Genomic DNA, 19,868 nt, shown 5'->3' with positions numbered 1-19,868 from the left:
AAACTAGTCCATTTCTTTTCAAATATATTTTATAATTAAAATACTTCATTAATTCACATGGGTGTACTCCACCAATTACTCTGCATTTTCAGGGTTTTATTAAACATACAGAAAGGCCATTCTCTTGAGGGTCTTTGTAGAGACTAACCAGGCAACTCAAGCTTGGTTTCAGAATACATTTTCAGCATCTGAGAGGTTTTAGAGTCATCACTCACGTCGTGTTATCAACCTCTTGTCCGTATCCACACGTTGCCACCTTCTGTCCCCCACCAAAAAGGAAGTGCAATTTTAATTCACTCTGTGATCTAATTGATCTAAACTAAAGGTGGAGGGGAAATCAGATACTGTAACATCGGAGAGCAATCAGTTTGAAACGTTATGTCAGCAGGGATTTGACTATACCTCTGCCTGTGACTCCCCCACACCCACATCCGGGCCTCTGCTGGTTCCTGGGTCCGTCCATCCCAGCGCGGCCGGCAGGGAGGCTCCGAGCAGTGTGAGATGCAGCCAAAAGCCTCCTGATTTCATTTTGTTGAGTCTGTTGAAGAAATGACAAATGCTGAGAATAAAACATTGTGAGACGGATATAGTAAGTCACAGTGAGTTAGTATGTGTTCACAAGAATCAGATAAACCTGGGTTTAAATCCTGGCACCAAACTTCTGTTCTACCTCGGAGAAGTTATATTACTTCTGAGCCTTAGTTTACTTATTTCTAAAATGGCAATAATACGTACCTCAAAAGGCTTTTGTGAGGATTGAAGGAGTCAGTCACTATCAGGCATATAGTAAGAACTCTGTAAATGCTATCTGTTACATAGAAACCCATTTGAAATGCCACCTACCATTACATCTACAAGAACAAACCAGGGTGAGGCAGCTGGGTCACCTCTATTAGGTTGCCATATAGCTATGCCTCAGTTTCCTCAGAAAGCATTTGGGGCTGGGCACACAATTAGTGCTCGAGAAATTATGATTATGGCTGGGCACAGGGGATCACACCTGTAATCCCAGCACTTTGGGAGGCCAAGGCAGATGGATCACTTGAGGTCAGGAGTTTGAGACCAACCTGGCCAACATGGTGAAACCTGGTCTCTACTAAAAATACAAAAATTAGTCAGGCACAGTAGCAGGTGCCTGTAATCCCAGCTACTCAGGAGGCTGCGGCAGGATAATCACTTGAATTTGGGAGGCGGAGGTTGCAGTGAGCGGAGATCACACCTCTGCACTTTAGCCTGGGTGACAGAGTGAGACTCTGTCTCAAAAAAACGAAACAATGATTAAGAATTGTTACATCTCTGGCACCTCATTTGCAGCCGACACCTCAGTTTATAAGACAGTGAGCTTCAAAATGGCATCATAAGGTCTAATATCTTAGTTTCAAGACCAACCATTTTGTAGCAGAATCCAAGCATCAAATGATAACAGAATTTCAATAACCTTTAAGGTGTTTCCTGAGGCTCACTAGATAACATTATTATAAACAGTCCTAAAAGACAAGAAGTGAGCAATTCAAGGTAATCAAATAATTACATGGATGAAAAAACTAAGGATCAGCTACAACAAATATTCAAGTCCAAATCATGTGCTAAGCATTGTGCTAAGGAATGAGGACACAAACTATCTTACTTGTCCAATAAGCTGTACTTTTTTGGAAAAAGTTTTCCACTGTGAACACAGTCCAACCATAATTTCAGTATTCTGATTATGAAACATAACCAGATACAGCTCATTATGCAGTACTTAGAACTCTTACTCAAGGAAACTTTAGGGGTTATTGATTTCTGCTCGTACCGAACAATTTAGTGCTTAATCACATATGGTTCACACTGCATCCTGATCTAGGCTGGTAAGTTAAAGACACCGGAGCTCCTTGGAGGCCAGCACCCAGCATAAACTGGCCCAGGGCTGGTCCAGAGCAGACATCCAAGTCAGAAAGAACTGAGTGCTTGAGGGACCTGGCAGTCCACCCCTGCTCACTGCCATAGGCAACAGCTTTGGAGTATCCCTACTTTAGACAATGGGGGGTGGAAGTTGTCACACAGTCACTAGTGTTGAGGCCAGGGCTGCCAAACAATTACACTCCTGCCACATTCCAGGTTTCGTTTGGCTGCCGTCCACATCCAAATAGAGCTGCCTCTCCACATTTGCTTTATGTCTCCAGCTTGAGACAGAAATGTCCACAGGGAGGAAAAGTCAGACTCAAAATTGTGGGACTCTAGCACTGGCCCATGAAAAGGCAAGGTTATAAGGTACGACTATCTTTTAAGAGAAGGTGGCCGGGCGCAGTGGCTTATGCCTGTAATCCCAGGACTTTGGGAGGCCGAGGCGGGCAGATCACGAGGTCAGGATATCAAGACCATCCTGGCTAACACGGTGAAATCCTGTCTCTACTAAAAATACAAAAAAAATGAGCCAGGCATGGTGGCGGGCACCTGTAGTCCCAGCTACTCAGGAGGCTGAGGCAGGAGAATGGTATGAACCCAGGAGGCGGAGAGCTTGCAGTGAGCCGAGATCGCACCACTGCACTCCAGCCTGGGTGAAGAGCGAGACTCCACCTAAAAAAAAAAAAAAAAAAGACAGAAGGTGTCTGCTTGTTTTAAAAAGCTTCCATAAGCTCCCACTCCTACATCTGCTTCTTCGGTCACTCATCTTTGACATCTGTTGACAAAGCTGAGCTACTGGGGAAAGAGTCTGGGTGGCCAGTAAATATAATCTGAAGGTCACAGTCTCACCATCAGCACCTGCCCCACACTCTGAAGAAGGCAGAGTTGAGTGGAATAGTGCCGCTTCAGCTGCCACCGGGGAGATGACTGTGAGGACTGCGACAGTCATGGCACCCCCTCCCCCGCCCCCCCAATGGCTTCTGCACTCTTGATCCAGCGGTCTCCCTAAGATGTGTGAAATCTTACAGGGAGGAAGAGCAGGAAAAAAAAATAAATCATGTTCAGGACTAAGAAAGAATAAAAATGTCTTCCCCTTACTGCAACCTGTTTTTCTCGTTTCCTTGAGATGGAGTTTCACTCTTGTAGCCTGGGCTGGAGTGCAATAGCGCAATCTTGGCTCACTGCAACCTCCGCCTCCTGTGTTCAAGTGATTCTCCTGCCTCAGCCTCCCGAGTAGCTGGGATTAGAGGCATGTGCCACCACGCCCAGTTAATTTTGTATTTTTAGTAGAGATAGGGTTCTTCATGTTGGTCAGGCTGGTCTCAGACTCCCAACCTCAGGTAATCCACCTGCCTCAGCCTCTCAAAGTACTGGGATTATAGGCATGAGCCACCATGCCCGGCTGCAACCCATTTTTTTAAAAAATAAACAAGGTAATTCTCTATTCTCCGTAAGTGATCCTCTTCTGATCACAGAGCCACTTTCCAGAGACTGCAGAAAACAGTTAGTGGACTTTTCAAATTTTTAAAAACCAGCCATAGGAATTTAAGCTAGAACTAGAAAGACATTGCTTCTTACTCTCATTAATTTTTTCCTACTTACCTACTATCAAACATTGCTCACAGAGTAAATACACAGAGTAAAGTCTACTTTTCTCCCTTTCCATGCCTCCTAGCTCACATAAACTAAAAACAGCAAGAAAATCCAAATCTATGCTAGTTAATGTACAGATGTCAACTCCTGGAGGTATGAAATATACAAGCCATAAAATCTGGTATTTAACTTTTGATCTGCTTTGTAATCTAAGACCAATTATGTTTTATGTTTTGGTACTAATGGGTAGCACTAAAATATAATCTATTCATTTCAACTGTGATTTTGGCAAGCACCAAATCAGTTCATAAGAGGATGCACCAAGACTGCTGGTTTCTGGGTTGTGTTTCAGGAAGCCCAAGATCGAAGCCTGGAGCTTGGCCTGGAGTTGCCACTGGTTTTATCTGGTTTGTGTTTATATTTCCTGTAAGAATTTAATTGGAAACAAGGAAACACGTGAACCAGGCCAACTACTGAAATACTCCTGGGCAGTTTGTTTGTAAAGTTTAGCTCGGTCTGCCTACCACTAGCTGTGATTTCATTTGCACTGTGGATGTGTTTTAGATGTCATTTTATACTTACAGTGATTGACAATCCATTACATCTACAGCACCAACAGCCTGGAAATTTACAGCTCAAGTTTTATGACAGTTCAGTTCATAAAAAAGAATTAATATTGGGTCTAAATCAATTTTGATTATCTGTCTAATAATCAAATAGAGACTATCTATTTGGATAACACTTATATAGCAATTACAGTGTGTCAGGTACTGTTCTAAACACTTCACAGGTATTAACTCATAACCCTCCTTTTTCTACTCCATGATGGAGGCAATGATTATCCCTTAATCAGATGACAGAGGAGATGGGGTCACAGAGAGGTTAAGGACTCTGCCAAGGCCATGTGGCAAACAAGTGGCAAAACTGAGATTCCAAGTCAGGCATGCAGACCCACGACATCTCTTCTCTTAACTCTCAACTGCTGCTGCCTTTTTTGTTTTGTTTTGTCCTGCCTGTTTTGCTTTGATAAACAGTTGTTTTTAGTATAATGGGGAAAATATAGAGACAGTAAATTAGGAGGCCCTGGCCCCAAGACTCTCCTTTCCTCTGAAAGCTGCCAAGAGCTGCTCTCCTTCTCATGGCTCTGACCAAGGGGAAATAGCCAAGCTGCTCACTCTTAATTCTCACACTTTACCCTGGGATGGGGGCCCCTGGGCAAACTCTCCTCAGTCCTCACTGCTGTTCTATTTATGGGCTAAGAAAAACATATGGTAGAAGGAAAGAAGGGAGGGAGGGAGGGAGGGAGGGAGGGAGGGAGGGGAACCATGAAAAGATGTACAGAATCCCAGGCAGACGCCACTCAGCTCACGGAAAGCGCTGGCATCATAAGGCTAGTCACTTTGGAAAAGTAACTCTGTTAACAAATTAATTACTCCTCAAATTCAAATTGCCCTACTGGCCTTCAGATAGAGGCGAATGCAAGAATCTCACCTTATAGAATTGGGAAGGTGCCATCCATAAGGTCACAAATCCCCTTTTTTAACCTAGAGCTACTTTTGAGATCAATTTAGATTAATAAGTTTAATTCAATCCTTGCTAAGTCCTAAGTATTAATTATAAATCTACCTAGGATTGTCCACATATAAAGAGCTGAGACTACCTTTTGTTCCAAACAAGTCATAAAGTACACTGACTTGATACTTAAGCCATCTTGTTTGGAAGGGAGGTATTTCATTGCTTCCCCTGTGGTTTCCTACCTGAGCTTCAACAGACATTCCCCCAGTCAGGAGAATCTGGTGCTAACCTGGCTGCCGCATAGATAGGACACCAGAAGACCAGAAGGTGGACGAATCCACCGGGGTTCGAAGACAAATCAGTGGCCAGGCCTAGACTGGAACCCAGGCATCCTGCCCCCGGGGCAACTGTTTGGTTCCTTATGTTATCGCACACTTACATCTAGAGTAGAAGTTGGCATTCTCTGTTTAGATAGGCAGATTGTGCTTTTCTTAACGCTGAAGGACCTCCACTAGATCGTCTGCCTCCTTGTGAAAACCACAGGATTTTCAGGTGTTCTAAAATAAGCTAATATGTGTGTTATTATTTATCTGTATTTAGAATTACAGAGGTACTACAGGTTAGTATGATGTAAGATTCCAAATACTGACTTGTTTTTTAAAGAAAAGCATGACATAGGAATGCAAATTGTTAGGGAGAAATAGGTATTCATATGAAAATACCAAAATCTGCCCCACCCAGAAAACACACACAGACATGTAAGCTGTCTTTATCGACCAAGTTCACAGCCCAGAGAGAAGCAATTCCATTAAACTGGCAATGGGTTTAATACAAACTTCTCTTTCTATTCCAGGAACCAGCCGTCTTGGGAAGAGTGGGAATTCTGACCCTCAGAGTTTCGGTGGCATTGTTCACCCATTCTCTCTCTCAGCCTCTCTCCCAGAACTTGGTAACTTTACCAGACTAGCCATTAAGGATTAGCCATATAGAAATGGCTTCTCTTTGTAACCAACAGGACCAGAAATTACAAAGATGAGTTGGCAGAGCCAAGCAATGCCACCCAGCCTTGAAGAGAACAGTCAGATTTGTGACCCTGAAGCATCTACATTTTCAGCCTTTCCAGATGAAAAAGTATCTGCCCTACACACACTGTAGGTAGCATTTTATTCATGGCATGTTGGCAATCGACATATAAAAATCAACTGGGAGCACCAAAACCCTGGAATTCTCTTCTGCATATCTGCTCAAATTTAAAAGGAAAAAAAAAAAAAGCCACATCAACCTCAACCTGAAACCTGTAAGGCTGTATGGGAACCTCTCAAAGGCTTAGGACCCTAGTTCTGATTTGTGAGTGTTTTAGAAAAAAAGAAAGCAATACAGATTTCCTAAGACAGTCCCTAAAATACCAACCCAGGGAAATTAGGCATGGAAATAGAGCAAGCTAACCTTGCAGCAAGCCATAATGAAGTTAAATTGCATTTCCTATTAATTATCTACTCTATATCATTAGTTAATTCTTTCCCAACACTTGATAAATTAGATGCCTAAATTATTCTACGTGCCATGTATAAATCTATGATATTCCTATTTACTATGAAGTATAACACAGGCACACATGTGACTTCCAATAACCTTTATCCTTCCAACCTTCAGGTTATACCTCTTAAGTACCACATTCTCTTGACTGCAGTTCTATTTTATTTGAAGTTCCATGCCTTATGTTATGCATTGAGACAGAAAACGTAAAGCAAGATGTGCTCTTGAAATATCTAATTGCATTAAGCTAGGAAGCACATGACTGACCACACATAAGCAACTCAAGAAGGTTGAGTTTGCAGAGAAACACTCAAACAAGGCTTAGGAATTAAGGTAGTTTTATGAAATAATGACTATTCAACGCCAGTCTCTGAATATAGTGTTAAATCAAACAAAAGATCATAACGTGAAGTTCACGTTTAAAAAATCCCACAACCCTTAGTAAAAGGGAAAAAAAGTCTTCAGTGACTGACTGGTCATGGTGGAAAAATCCAACCTCCTCTTCCCTCACCCACCTCCAGGGCACACCCAAAAGGATAAAAGTTCTCCTAATACCCAGAAAAACAAGCTGGCCCTTTTCCAGAAGAAAAAGAGCTTTCCTGGAATCAGCAAAAATTGAGGATGATCATAAAATTCTAAGAGAGAAAAAAGCACTAGGACAACTCCAACGAGCAATTTTAATACATTACATCAAAGTGGACTATTTTCTTGTGTGAACTTTGGTTCAGTCTGAAGTCTTGGGAGAGGGTGGTGCCTTTTTCCCCTAGGAAAAAGCGAACATTCAGCAGAGTATGGCAGAAATGGTCTAGTGATGCTGCAGTGCCCAGTGCCTCCTTTCATAACGCGAAGATGGGAAGCAGACACGTGCCCTGTAGGGCATCTGCTCATGTGTCCGGCTTGAGCTCCTGCCTGAGAGTTGCTGCGGGTCTGGAGACTCAGAAGCCACATCACTCACGCCTCTGACCATTCCCTTCCGAGGTGGACCCCCCACAAGACCACTGCCCAGACCCAGAGCCTATCCTGGGGTCCAGAGGGGCAGCCACAGTAACTGGCACCTGGCCCCCAGGATTAAGAAGACACTATAAAAAAAACCCTTGGTTTCCCCTAAATTTGGCAGTAGGAAAATAACTTCGGACTTTCAAGAAGAGTCCTAGTCGCTCCCTGATCTGTCTTTTCCCCTCACAGATTGTGACACAGGCCCATTCCCGGTGAACACTTTGGCTGGCAGTTACTTCACCACCTATTGAAATTCTGTTTACGTTTGGCCCAGAGAACCTGGACGGATGTTTGTATCTCGGGGGCCCCATCTAGTACAATTCCTGGAGCACAGGCTTGCAACAAATTTACGAAGGGAACAGACCAAGCTGCCGGCGCTATTTTTCACTGGCGGAAAGCTCGGCGGAAGCGACACCTAGAGGGGACCGGCGGGCTGTGGACGCGCCATTCATCAGTGTCGGTGGCCCGCGGCCGCGAGCGAGGGCTGCTGGACAGCGCCCCGGCACCCGCTCTCGGGCCGCGACACCTACCTAGCCGGGCACGCCCCCGCTGACCTGCGCACTCCTAATGCACTTGCGGCGCCGCCGGGAGGCTCGCTGCGCTCCGGCACCGAGAAACCCCACTGCCTCGGCGGCTTTCCGCTCCCGCAAGAGTTGCGGGCACAAAGTCCTCAGGTGGCAGGCCTCGGGTTGGCGCCGCTTTGTCGGCTGCAGGGAGCCCCAAAGACTAGCGCCGCGCTAGTCCTCAAACTCGAGGCGACACGCGTCCAAAGCAGAGTGCTATGCCTGCCTCGTCCAGGTCCCTCCCAAAACTCAGAACTCGTCTTTGCTTTGCGGGCGCAAAGAGGGCGAAGATCATCCACAGTGCAAGCTCTCTTAGGACCAAGCCCCCAGCCCGAACGCTGAACGCCCCCAACACACTGCTCCCTAGACACCCTCAAGCGAGTACCCCGGGCCGCTAGCTCTTGACCGCGGCCGGCTGCGCACAAGCAGCGCCGCAGGCTGCCTGGAGTCGGGTCGTGCACAGATTCCCTCTTCCCCAGCCTCACACTCGGCAGACCCCGGAGTATCCGGGGCCAGGCGAGGCACAGCGGGCCCTTTGGGCTGCAGCGAGGAGACTCAAGTTTCCCCGCAAAGCCGCGGGGAGGAGGTGCTGAGAATGCCTGCCCCGCGCCCAAGCCCAGAGCCAAGGGCACCGGGTCCGGGCCGAGGGGCCGCGCTCGCCTGGCTCCGCCGTGGCCGCTTGGGGTCCTGAGCCCAAGAACGGCGCCTGCAGGGTTTCGGAGCCGGGCGCGAGCTACGGGTTCGGCCCGAGCGCTTCTGCGGGGCGCCCCGCGTGCCAACCGGGTCATTCCGGTCCCCACCGCAGACCCCGGCCACGAGCCTCGGCGTCCCAGCCTCTACCTCGAGTCCTGGCCTCGTCCGGGGTAGCCCTAACGAGCCCTGGCCCGGTGGTCCCTTCCCCGTGGGCAAACTTGGCTCTCCCGGCGCGGGCAGTAAGGACAAACAAGCGCCCGCGCCGGGCCCTGCAGCAAGATGCGGGGCCGCGGGCGCCGGGACCCCAGTAAGGCGCAGCGGGACCGGCTCGTGGCGGCGCCAGCGGCATGGCACCCTCCCCGCGCCCGCTCCGGAGCTGCGCCCGCGTACCTGAGACGGCCGGGGCCGAGGGGAAGACCAGGTGGCCGGACTCGGGCGGGAGGGAGGGAGCGCCCCGTGGCGGCGGCGGCGACCCGGCCCCGCGTCCTTCGGCTGGTTTCTCGGGCTGTCAGCGGGTCCCGGGCTCGCTGGAGGCTGTTGAGGCTCCAGCTCCCTGAGCCGCCGCTGCCCGCTGCTATGCCACGGCCGCCGCGGCTGCCCTATTTCTGCCGCCGGGACCGGAGCCCGTGACGTCACCCTCCGGGCCCCGCCTGCCCAATCGCCGCCACCTGTGCGCGCCGCCCGCCCGCCAGCCGGTCAGACCCGCGCGGCGGCCACGGCAGGTGCGCGGAGCAGGCGGGCGCGCACGCGGGGCGCGATGACTCGGGAGCGCTGGGGCCATCTAGGGCCCGGCGGGAGGAGGGCCGGCGTAGCGCTCCTGCCTCTGGCTAGCGTGGAGCTCCGCAAGTGACAGCCCCTCTTCACCTCTACCCTCCTCCAGGCTCCTTTCCGGGCAAGGTTCCCGAAGGCTGTGCTCTCCAGGCGCACGGGGGCGGTCTCTGAATCTGCGGCCATTGCTCGTGGAGTCCAGGTGGGCCGGTACACCACAGCAGGAGAGCTGTCCCTGGGGACAAAGTGGGTGAAACCCCCCACCGTTGAGACCCAACAACCTGTGAAACAGCAAAGGTTTTCTTCCTCTTTCCTGAATCTTCCCTCTTCCAACTACAGAATCTTAAGGCGTTCTGGGCATACAGGGGCAATCCCAAGTAATATTTGCCTACCTGACCTAGCTGGACCCAGAGGGTCCCTTCTACCTAACAAGACATTTCCCCCTCCTGATCCCATCCCCAAGCTGGGGCTCCCAAACTTTTCTGGGTCCCTCTTTAACATCAGCAGCTTTTGAAATCAGTCGTGGTTCCCGAATGAGCTACAAGCACCTTTGTAAAAACTAGGGCCCCATAAATGGTCATACCATAGCCTCAGTCTGGCAGGAAACTTAGGCGGAAGCCCCTACCCAGGCCAGGCTGATGGCCAGGAGCCTTTCTGAGGGCCTGCCTCCTGCTCTGGCTGCATGGGCCTTCCTGGCTTAGGTGAACAGTGTCCTGTCCTTGCCTCTGTGATCTCTCCTGGCCTGGGGGAGGTGACAGAGGGGGTTTTTCTGAGGATGAAGTTAGTTAAATATAAGGAAAAGGGGAAGAATAATGGAAGGCTAACATGAAGAAAGAGATCTTACATTTGTTTTTTCCTTCCAGATTGTCCTGCTGCTGAACCCCTCCTATGCAGCAGGCACTGTGCTATTAATAATTGCTAGAGATACAGCAGTGAATAGGCCAGCGTGGTCCCAACATCACACAGTTTTGGTCTGGGGTCCAGCTCTCCCTCTATCACTGCCCAGCTATGTAATGCAGAGCCAATTGTATCTCTGCTGTAGGTATCAGTTTCCCCACTTGTAAAATGAGGGATTGGACAAAACCTGGTTGACTTCCCATGTGGATACCATGATTTTTACTCAGAATGATAAAGGCTACTCCATCCTCAGTGACCCTGGGCCCTAGCCAGCGTGATGCTCTCTGGGATTTGACTATGAATCTTTGCCAAGGCCACCATGACTGAACTTCTGAGGCTGGCTAGGGGCCAGATTCTCCATGGCAGGACTGGGGAAGGGATGGCACTTTTCATCTTGGGAAACAGAAAAGATAAAATGAGTATAAAAGAGAGCAGGGAGGCCGGGCGCGGTGGCTCATGCCTGTAATCCCAGCACTTTGGGAGGTCGAGGCGGGTGGATCACGAGGTCAGGAGATCGAGACCATCCTCCTGGCTAACATGGTGAAACCCCGTCTCTACTAAAAATACAAAAAAGAAAAAAGAAAAAAAAGAAAAATTAGCCGGGTGTGGTGGCAGGCGCCTGTAGTCCCAGCTACTTGGAGGCTGAGGCAGGAGAATGGCTTGAACCCAGGAGGTGGAGCTTGCAGTGAGCCAAGATCGCGCCACTGCACTCCAGCCTGGGTGACAGAGCGAGACTCCATCTCAAAAAAAAAAAAAAAAAAAAAAAGGGAAACAGGGAGGTTTGGAAATGTGCTGTGCCTCCCTCTGTGGTCAGGAAGGTACACCATGGCTTAGAGGCTGGATTCAGCTCTCCTCTCAGACATGAGGTATTTGGAAAAGCAGATTTCTGTTCTCAGCTCTTATCACAAAGTCCCTGAGTCAGCCTAGTGGCCTTATTACATAATCAAAGCAGGACTTTGTGTATTTTTTGTTTTTTAATAACTCAAGGTCATATGTAAATCAGGGTCTATAGATTGACCAAGATCAGAAATAGCTCTGTTTAATGCAGTGAACAGGCACTGAACTTCTACACACTTCCCAAAGAAGTAGAAGGTAGTTGCTGCAAACCAGATGTATGGAATATTCCTTAGAGAGAATGTTAACATCCGAAGTGAGCTGTTTGACTACTGTGCATAAAATAAGAGTGAAATTAAAAGTCACCTTGGAATGAGAAAGGTGAAGTGTGAATGACAAAATAAAACAAGGCTCCAGGGAAGCAGCATCCGATGCCAGTAACCTTGACACCTCTTTGAATTGCTCTGTGTTTTTACCTTTCAGTGTAATTTTTTGCTTAATAGTATGCCCCAAATTGGAAAATAGGCTAGATTTCACAGAGAGAATTTCAAAATTTGCCTGAAACCCAGTTTCAGAACTTGCAAGCATACTGATTCTCAGTAGCCAACTAGGATTCTTGGGGAAAAAAATGGTTAAGTTTTGAATTTCATATAATTCAATAAGTTTGGAATAGGGGAGCTAAAAGGAAACACAAATTCCAATTGCTGCCCCCAGCCCCACTCTAAGTTATTGGTGAGTGGTTCAGCCAGAGACACTTATAAAAATGTTATTAATATACTTTTATAAGATCAAAAAGTTTAAGCAACCCAAATATTTTTTACTTTGCCAGTTTAAAATTTTTTCTTTTTTTTTCTTTTTTTTTTGAGACAGAGTCTCACTCTGTCACCCAGGCTGGAGTGTAAAATCTGTTTTCTATTTCTAATCCTTACCAAAAACACAACAATATGATAAAAAAAAAAAAAAAAAACAAACAACTACTGCCAAATGATGTGTGTCTCTTTTAGGTCATTTCAGATTATACCTGCATATCAGGATACTCAGAGATGACACACAGCCATGGGGATCAGGAGGAAGCAAGGCACTTTCTCCAGATGCAACCAAAAGTATCTGCATCACTAACTGTGGGTCAGCTTACCCTTGGGAGTCCCCACTAGGCTGGTCAAACAGTGCCTAGAAATACCCATTAGAAGCCAGACCGGGAAGTCATGTGAGAAGGTGGGAAAAGGCAGGAAACAGTCTTCCTTGTCTTGCATAATATAACGTTTTGCTGCCTGTTCAAAAAATGTTTTTGTCTTCAAACCAAACCATGCAGTTTACTGAAGAGCCAGCCATGTGCTTAGGAGAGCCCTGGATGGGAGGCACAAGGATGGGGTCTCTCTCCTGCCTCAGCCTCTACGGCTCAGTGAGCCTGGGAGAGTCATACCTTTCCCAGATCTTGTTTTCTCTTCTTTCAGCTGGGAATTGGGGATGAGTAGGTGGGAGGCAGTCATACTAAATGAAACGTCTAAGACCATTTTCAATTCTAAAGGTCTTTGCCTTTATTTTGCCAGTATTTATAGAAGTTCAGTTATTCTGATCTAAACAGAGCTATGATGTTGAAGTTTTCCTCTAATATTAATGCTTATTTTAAGATGATAATTCATTAATCATCTAGAAATTAAGGGAATGTCGGCAGTAAGTTCAAGATCCTAGACCTAAGACCACACAGACATAGTTGTTTTTAACTTTGATTCAGGGAAAAAAGTAGCTAGCATGGAGATAAGGTATTCATTCAAGGGACAACTGTGATTGGGGAAATTTTTCAAGACAAAGAAGAAGTGGTACAGAGTAGGAATTCTAATGAAGAAGTTGGGATAAATGAGAAGATGCAGTGATGGAAAGGGAATTGTGAATGGTACAAATGGAGGGAGATGAACATAAAACCCTCACCATGGCATTATTACCAAGGCAAATTCCCATCAAACTCCCAGGGGCTGGACTGATGGCAGAAGGGAATCAAGAAAGGTGCTGATAACAGGAGGAAACTGAAGTCTGCTACTCTTAAGAATGTATTGTTTACAAGGGACAATTGGGGATGAGATGTCCAGGCCTATAGCCATGAAGTAGTATACCCTACTGAGCATAGGCAAAAGGGATGAAAGAGGGAACATACTAAGAGGAGAGTGAAGAGAGGGGCCAATTTCCTTTCTTCAAAAGGGACAACATAAATTTTTATCATGACCCTGTTTTCCAACTCACCAGTATAGAATCGTAAATAACGTGAAAATCTAAATCTGTCTATGTATGTATGTATGTATGTATGTATGTATGTATCTATGTATCTATGTATCTATCTATCTATCTATCTATCTATCTATCTATCTATCTGTCTGATTTTAAAGGTGAACTGCTACCTTAGGGAGCTTCCATTCTTTTTTTTTTTTTTTCCTCTTCTTTTCTGAGACAGGGTCTTACTCTCTCACCCAGGCTAGAGTCCAGTGGTGGATCACGGCTCCCTGCAGCCTCAGCCTCCCTGGGCTCAGGTGATCCTCCCACCTTAGCCTCCCAATAGCTGGGACTACAGGCATGCACCACCACACCCAGCTAATTTTTGTATTTTTTGTAGAGACAGGGTCTCCCTATGTTGCTCAGGCTGGTCTTGAACTCCTGGGCTCAAGCAATCTACCCTGCCTCGGCCTCCCAAAGAGCTGGGATTACAGGCATTAGCTACCTGGCTGGCTGAAGCTTCCATTCTTCTAAATAAGCATTCTATTCAAATGAATATGCAGTGTTATGGTGGGTCACTTCAAGGGCTATGAAGACAACTATCCAACCTTCGGGGGTATAAGATGGTACTGGACTTAGTTGATAGGACACCCTAGATCTAAGCAGCCATTCTGACCTCTTTGACCCTAACCTGGACCAGGGCTTTGGACACTTATTTGCCTTGCTTCCTAGCAAGAGTGACCCTATTAACTGTTCCATGCCATCTCCACAGTCTTAGAGCCAGTTCCCCTCTGCTGTTACTGCCACTACTTCAGATCAAGAAGTCCTGTCTGGCTGGGCACGGTGGCTCAAGGCTGTAATCCCAGCACTGTAGGAGGCCTAGGTGGGCGGATCACAAGGTCAAGAGGTCGAGACCATCCTGGCCAACATGGTGAAACTCTGTCTCTACTAAAAATACAAAAAATAGCTCGGCATGGTGGCACCGGCCTGTAGTCCCAGTTACTTGGGAGGCTGAGGCAGAAGAATCGCTTGAACCCGGGAGGCAGAGGTTGCAGTGAGCCATGTCGTACCGCTGCACTCCAGCCTGGGCGACAGAGTGAGATTCCATCTCAAAAAAATAAATAAATAAATAAAATGACGTCCTGCCTGAGGCACCAAATGACAGTGAGAAACTGGCCTCCATGCCTATGCATTTGTCAGACTCAAGACCTGGGGCTCAGGCTTCCCCAGAGACCTCCTGAAGAGGCTACTCAATACAGCACAGTTAATGCCCTGAGGGCTGGACTTTGACCAGTGGGAGACTGGGCACAGGAGGAAACCAGCAAACAAATTCCCCCTTGTTTCCCTGGATGGTCTCCATGGAGATGCAGTGCCCCAAGTCTTCTTTGAAGATACCCTGGAGGCCCAGCACATACACAGCTGCACTTGTTATAAGGCTGTGGCCTGCTCAGCATTCGAGCTTTCTCCTTCCCTGCACCTGCTTCCCTAGGATTATCCTTCTTGTTGATAAAGTGTTTTAGCTTATAAACTTTAGCTCCAGTTCTGTTTTCTAGAGACCCCAGACTGACAGAAGTAACTGGAAGTAAGAGTGGTGACTTTTCAAGATGGCAGAGGACAAAGTTTTTTCACGGGGGTGCTTAGGCAGAGATATGATTAGGTGAGGGGTGACATACGAGAAGATCTAGCTGGGAGGGCATTTAGGCAGAAGGCCTAGCAGGTGTAAAGAAGGAACTGGCTGATGTAGCTAAGCAGAGGGATCCAGGTGAAGAGTTGCAGAAGAAGGAGAGGGCTAGGCAAGGACCAGATCACACAGTGTCCTGACAAATACAGTAGCCCTTCGTTATCCACGGCAATATGTTCCAAGACACTTAGTGGATGCCTGAAATCATGGATAGTACTGCACCTGTATATACTGGTTTTTCCCATACATACATACGTATGATACAGTTTAATTTATAAATTAGGTACAGTAAGAGATTAACAACAATAATTCATACATAACAATATAATAAAAGCCATGTGAATATGATATATATCTCTTCCTCTCAAAGTATCTTATTATATGTAATGTTTTAGACCGCAGTTGACTGCAGGTAACTAAACCTGTGGAAAGTGAAAGTGAAACCTCAAATAAGGGGGAACCACTGTAAGGATTCTATATCTGATGTTAGGTGTAAGGAAAGCCATGGGGGTGGGGGATGGAGCAAGAGAATGACAGGATCTATAGTATGTTTTTAACAGATGTCTGTGGCTGCTGTATGAAGAACACACTGGATAGAGAGGATAGTGACCAGATGCAAGAGTTGAAAGCAGGAAAGACTAGATGCTCAGTTGTCGAGAGGTGCAAAGTGATGTCTAACCCATTATCATCATCACTACCATTCAACCAGCACCTAAGGTTTATTGATTGCTAAGTATGCCTTGGACACTAGTCCTAGCCCTTTATATGTATTGTTTTGTCTAATCCTCATGACAACTCTGTAAGATCCTTGTTGTATAAATTAAGCTCAAAGAAGTTACCCAGTTTATCTAAGGCAATTTGGCTGGCAAATGGCAGAGCTAGGATTTGACTCAGAGCCTGTCCTCATAATCATTACACAATTCTGTATCAGCTCCACACTGTGTGTGTATATAGCAGCTATCATATATCTCAGAATTTATGTACTACAAATAGGTGACTGGAGAACCTTCTCTTCTGAATCTATTGGTATATTTAATTAATTGTCCTCATCATGAACCCTTGTCATGTAAAATCAAAATTAAACATGTAGTCTAAGAAATTATGGTAGACGTTGTTGATTGGATACTCAAAATACATTTCTGTCTTCTTTTCTGCATATAGAATGTCAATTCCATTCAAGTTTCTCACCTTCAGCATGGTCTAAGCCAATCTTGAAGCTCTTTTCCAGGAACTTGCCAGTGGTGATCAGGGAGCCCACTTCTGGCTGAGGAGAGGTGAGAGTGTCAGCTGGGGAGACAAAGAGGTACACAGGAAGAGATGGTACTTCTTTTCCCTCTTGATACTGTCATTAAGTATAAGATACCCCTAGACCCACAGCCACCAAGTTGTGACCGTGCAAATGGCTAAGTTGACTCATGGAGGATGGTGGAACAGGGAAAGAAAAAGAACCTCGGTCCTTAAAGAGCTGCTGAAATAACCCATTCTAAAGCTGACCTACCTCAGGGGATTTATTTTCCTTCCTACTTAGATCAATTGAGTTGGGTTTTTCTGTTACTCAAAGTAGAAAACACATCAAATGAGAAATAAGTCAAAATGTAAATAAAAACCTGATGCATTATTTGACTGGCTCCAGGTACACAGCATGGGAGGCAAATGCTATTAATATGGGCATCATCCCCACTTTCCATGTGGAGATGTGTTTTGTACATTATTTGCCAAGAACCCCAAGCTGGTCAGAGGTTGAAGTCTCCTGACTCCAACCCAGTGCTGAGACATATGGTAATTTTCAGTTATGGAGAACATTTAATTAACTAGGACCCTCCGTTTCCTAATTGCAGTAAATAAAAACAGTGGGCACATAACAACGGACATAAACAGGATGCTTTAAAACTGACAAATGCATGTGCACACATCAGCATTGCCTAGCCATATGTGACTTGCATGCCTTTCACTACAACCCTCTTCAAAACATTTTAAAATAGTTTTGCCATTTTGGTGTAATATATAACAAAGAAGTGATTTGAAGTTTAAACAAATTATTTCAGAGTATCATATTGAATGTTATCTTCTAAAATTGGCTTTAATGCAATCATTCATAACATTCATGAGATACAGTCATTACAGATAAGTTTCCATTTTGTATCATTTAACAACAAATACATAGTATTTAATTTTTATTTAATTAAATGAAATAAAGCATCATTTTCTGACACACACACTAAAAAATGATGTAATATCTAGTTTGGGGACAGAATGTGTATGAAAAAAAGTGTTTTAGGACTTAAATCCTTGACAGTGCCTCAAGTATAGGCAAAAAACTGTCTTTTAAGAATTGGTGTCTAAAATTCTGGAATTTCATGCTTTAAAACACTACCGTTTTATTTATATATTTTCTATGTTTTGTTTATAAATGGCAGGAGGGGAAAGATTTCAGGCCACTATTTCCAAGCGCTCTGCAAATAACATGTTGTGGGTGTGGATACAGCCTTTATTCTCAACACATGAAAAACCAAACTGAATATAATTGTCACTCTATTTTTCTCTTTTTAACACTGTTTTTGAAGTATGAAAGACAGCTTGATAGTCTATATATAAGGATTTTTATCAGATGAATGCAATTTACAGATTGGTGAAGGTAATTTTGAAGCAAAATTGTAGACTTAAACCATTTTTTGCTCTTAATTAGCTTGTATTTCATCATCAGGTTCCTTATGTTTCTAGTCTTTAAACACAGCCTATTATGGGCACAAATCAAACATACATGACTAAGAAAAGCACCAATTTAAAATTACAAGTCTCAAGCATCCCAGCAGTCAGTGATGTTCAACCAAGAGATAAACTGAGTAAAGGAATCATGAGTGTCCTCATCTGCCTTCCTACACCTAACCACTGGTGTGCTTGCTTATTACATACCAACAGGCTTTCAGTCTCTTATTACAAATGGAAAAAACTGTGGTGATCAGGGAACACTTCTACACTGCTGGTGGGAATGTAAACTAGTACAGCCACTGTGGAAAACAGCGTGGAGATTCCTTAAAAGAACTAAAAGTGGAACTACCATTTGATCCAGCTACTGGGTATCTACCCAGAGAAAAATAAGTCAATATTCGAAAAAGATACTTGCACATGCATGTTTATAGCAGCACAATTCACAATTGCAAAATCGTGGAACCAACCCAAATGCTCATCAATCAACGAGTGGATAAAGAAACTGTCGTATATATACACGACAGAATACTACTAAGTCATAAAAAGGAATGAATTAAGAGCATTTGGCTGGGCTTGTTGGCTCACGCCTGTAATCCCAGCACTTTGGGAGGCCGAGGCGGGCGGATCACGAGGTCAGGAGATTGAGACCATCCTGGCTAATATGGTGAAACCCCATCTCTACTAAAAATACAAAAAATGAGCCAGGCGTGGTGGCATGCACCTGCAGTCCCAGCTACTCGGGACGCTGAGGCAGGAGAATGGCGTGAACCTGGAAGATGGAGCTTGCAGTGAGCTGAGATCGCACCACTGCACTCCAGCCTGGGTGACAGAGTGAGACTCTGTCTCAAAAAAAAAAAAAAAAAAAAAGCATTTGCAGTGACCTGGATGAGATGGGAGACTACTATTCTAAGTGAAGTAACTCAGGAATGGAAAACCAAACATTGTATGTTCTTACTGATATGTGGGAGCTAAGCTATGAGGATGCAAAGGCATAAGAATGATACAATGGACTTTGGGTACTTAGGGAAAAGAGTTGGGAGGGGGTGAGGGATAAAAGACTACAAATATGGTGCAGTGTATACTGCTTGAGTGAAGGGTACACCAAAACCTCACAAATCACCACTAAAGAACTTGCTCATATAGCCAAAGTTACTGTACCCCAGTAACTTATGGAAAAATAAAATAATAAAAATTTTTAAAAAGCAAATGGAAAAAACCTAATATGTCACTTAGTGATTTTTTGATTTTTTTTAATTTTGAAATAATTCTAGATTCACATACATTTGTAAGAAATAATACAGAGAGATCTTGTGTGCCCTTTACCCAGTTTCCTCCAATGGTAACAACTTGAAAAACCATAGTACAATATCACAACCAGGTTATTGACATGGATACAATGAAGATACAGGAAACTCCTACAACAAGAATTCTTTCTGTGGTCCTTTTATGCCCATCCCACCTCCCTTCCCTCTCTCGCTCCCCACTTAGCCCTAATCTCTGGCAACCTCCATTTTTTTCTCATTTTTATAATTGTGTCATTTTAAGAATGCTAGGTAAAGGGAATCATACAACATGTAACCTTTGGTAGATTGGCTTTCTTTGCTCAGCATACCTACCTTGAGAATTATACAAGTTGTTTCATGTCAATAGTTTCCTCCTTTGTATGACTGAGTAGTATTCCATGGTATGGAAGTGCCACATTTGTTTAACCACCTGGCTTTTTCTATTTTTTGGTGATTACAAATAAAGTTGCTATAAATATTTGTGTACAGGTTTTTGTGTGAACATAAATTTTCATTTTTTCTGGGATATATGCCCATGAGTACAATTGTTGGCTTGTATGATAGTTGCATGTTTACTTCTTTAAAAAAAAGTGGCCAATTTTGAATAAAAATGTTTCATGAAAAAGCCAAAAAAAAAAAAAAAAGAACAAGCAAAACTAGTTTTCAGAATAGCTAAACTATTTTAGCTTCCTACTAGTAATGTATGAGTGA

The 19,868-nt window shown here is 45.0% G+C and overlaps 1 protein-coding gene across 3 annotated transcripts in view; it reads right to left on the bottom strand.

The window, feature by feature from the left end:
* FSTL4 (follistatin like 4) overlaps nucleotides 1-16,452 on the bottom strand; it is a 424,691-nt gene extending 408,239 nt beyond the window's left edge. The window contains exons 1-2 of one of the 3 annotated variants that reach the window (XM_073010695.1): nucleotides 16,354-16,452; nucleotides 403-538 (exon numbers count right to left, since the gene is read on the bottom strand). In XM_073010695.1, the coding sequence (XP_072866796.1) occupies nucleotides 403-528 (126 nt within the window). In that variant the 5' untranslated portion in view covers nucleotides 529-538; nucleotides 16,354-16,452. Of the gene's footprint in view, nucleotides 1-402; nucleotides 539-9,170; nucleotides 9,528-16,353 lie in introns of those variants that run through there. The other 2 variants (XM_008014411.3, XM_008014412.3) reach the window with 2 other exon arrangements.
* Between the last annotated feature and the right edge of the window lie 3,416 nt (nucleotides 16,453-19,868).

The sequence above is a fragment of the Chlorocebus sabaeus genome, chromosome 23 (genome assembly GCF_047675955.1).
Source record: "Chlorocebus sabaeus isolate Y175 chromosome 23, mChlSab1.0.hap1, whole genome shotgun sequence".
Classification (NCBI taxonomy): Eukaryota; Metazoa; Chordata; class Mammalia; order Primates; family Cercopithecidae; genus Chlorocebus; species Chlorocebus sabaeus.
This window is presented reverse-complemented; position numbering and strand designations above follow the sequence as displayed.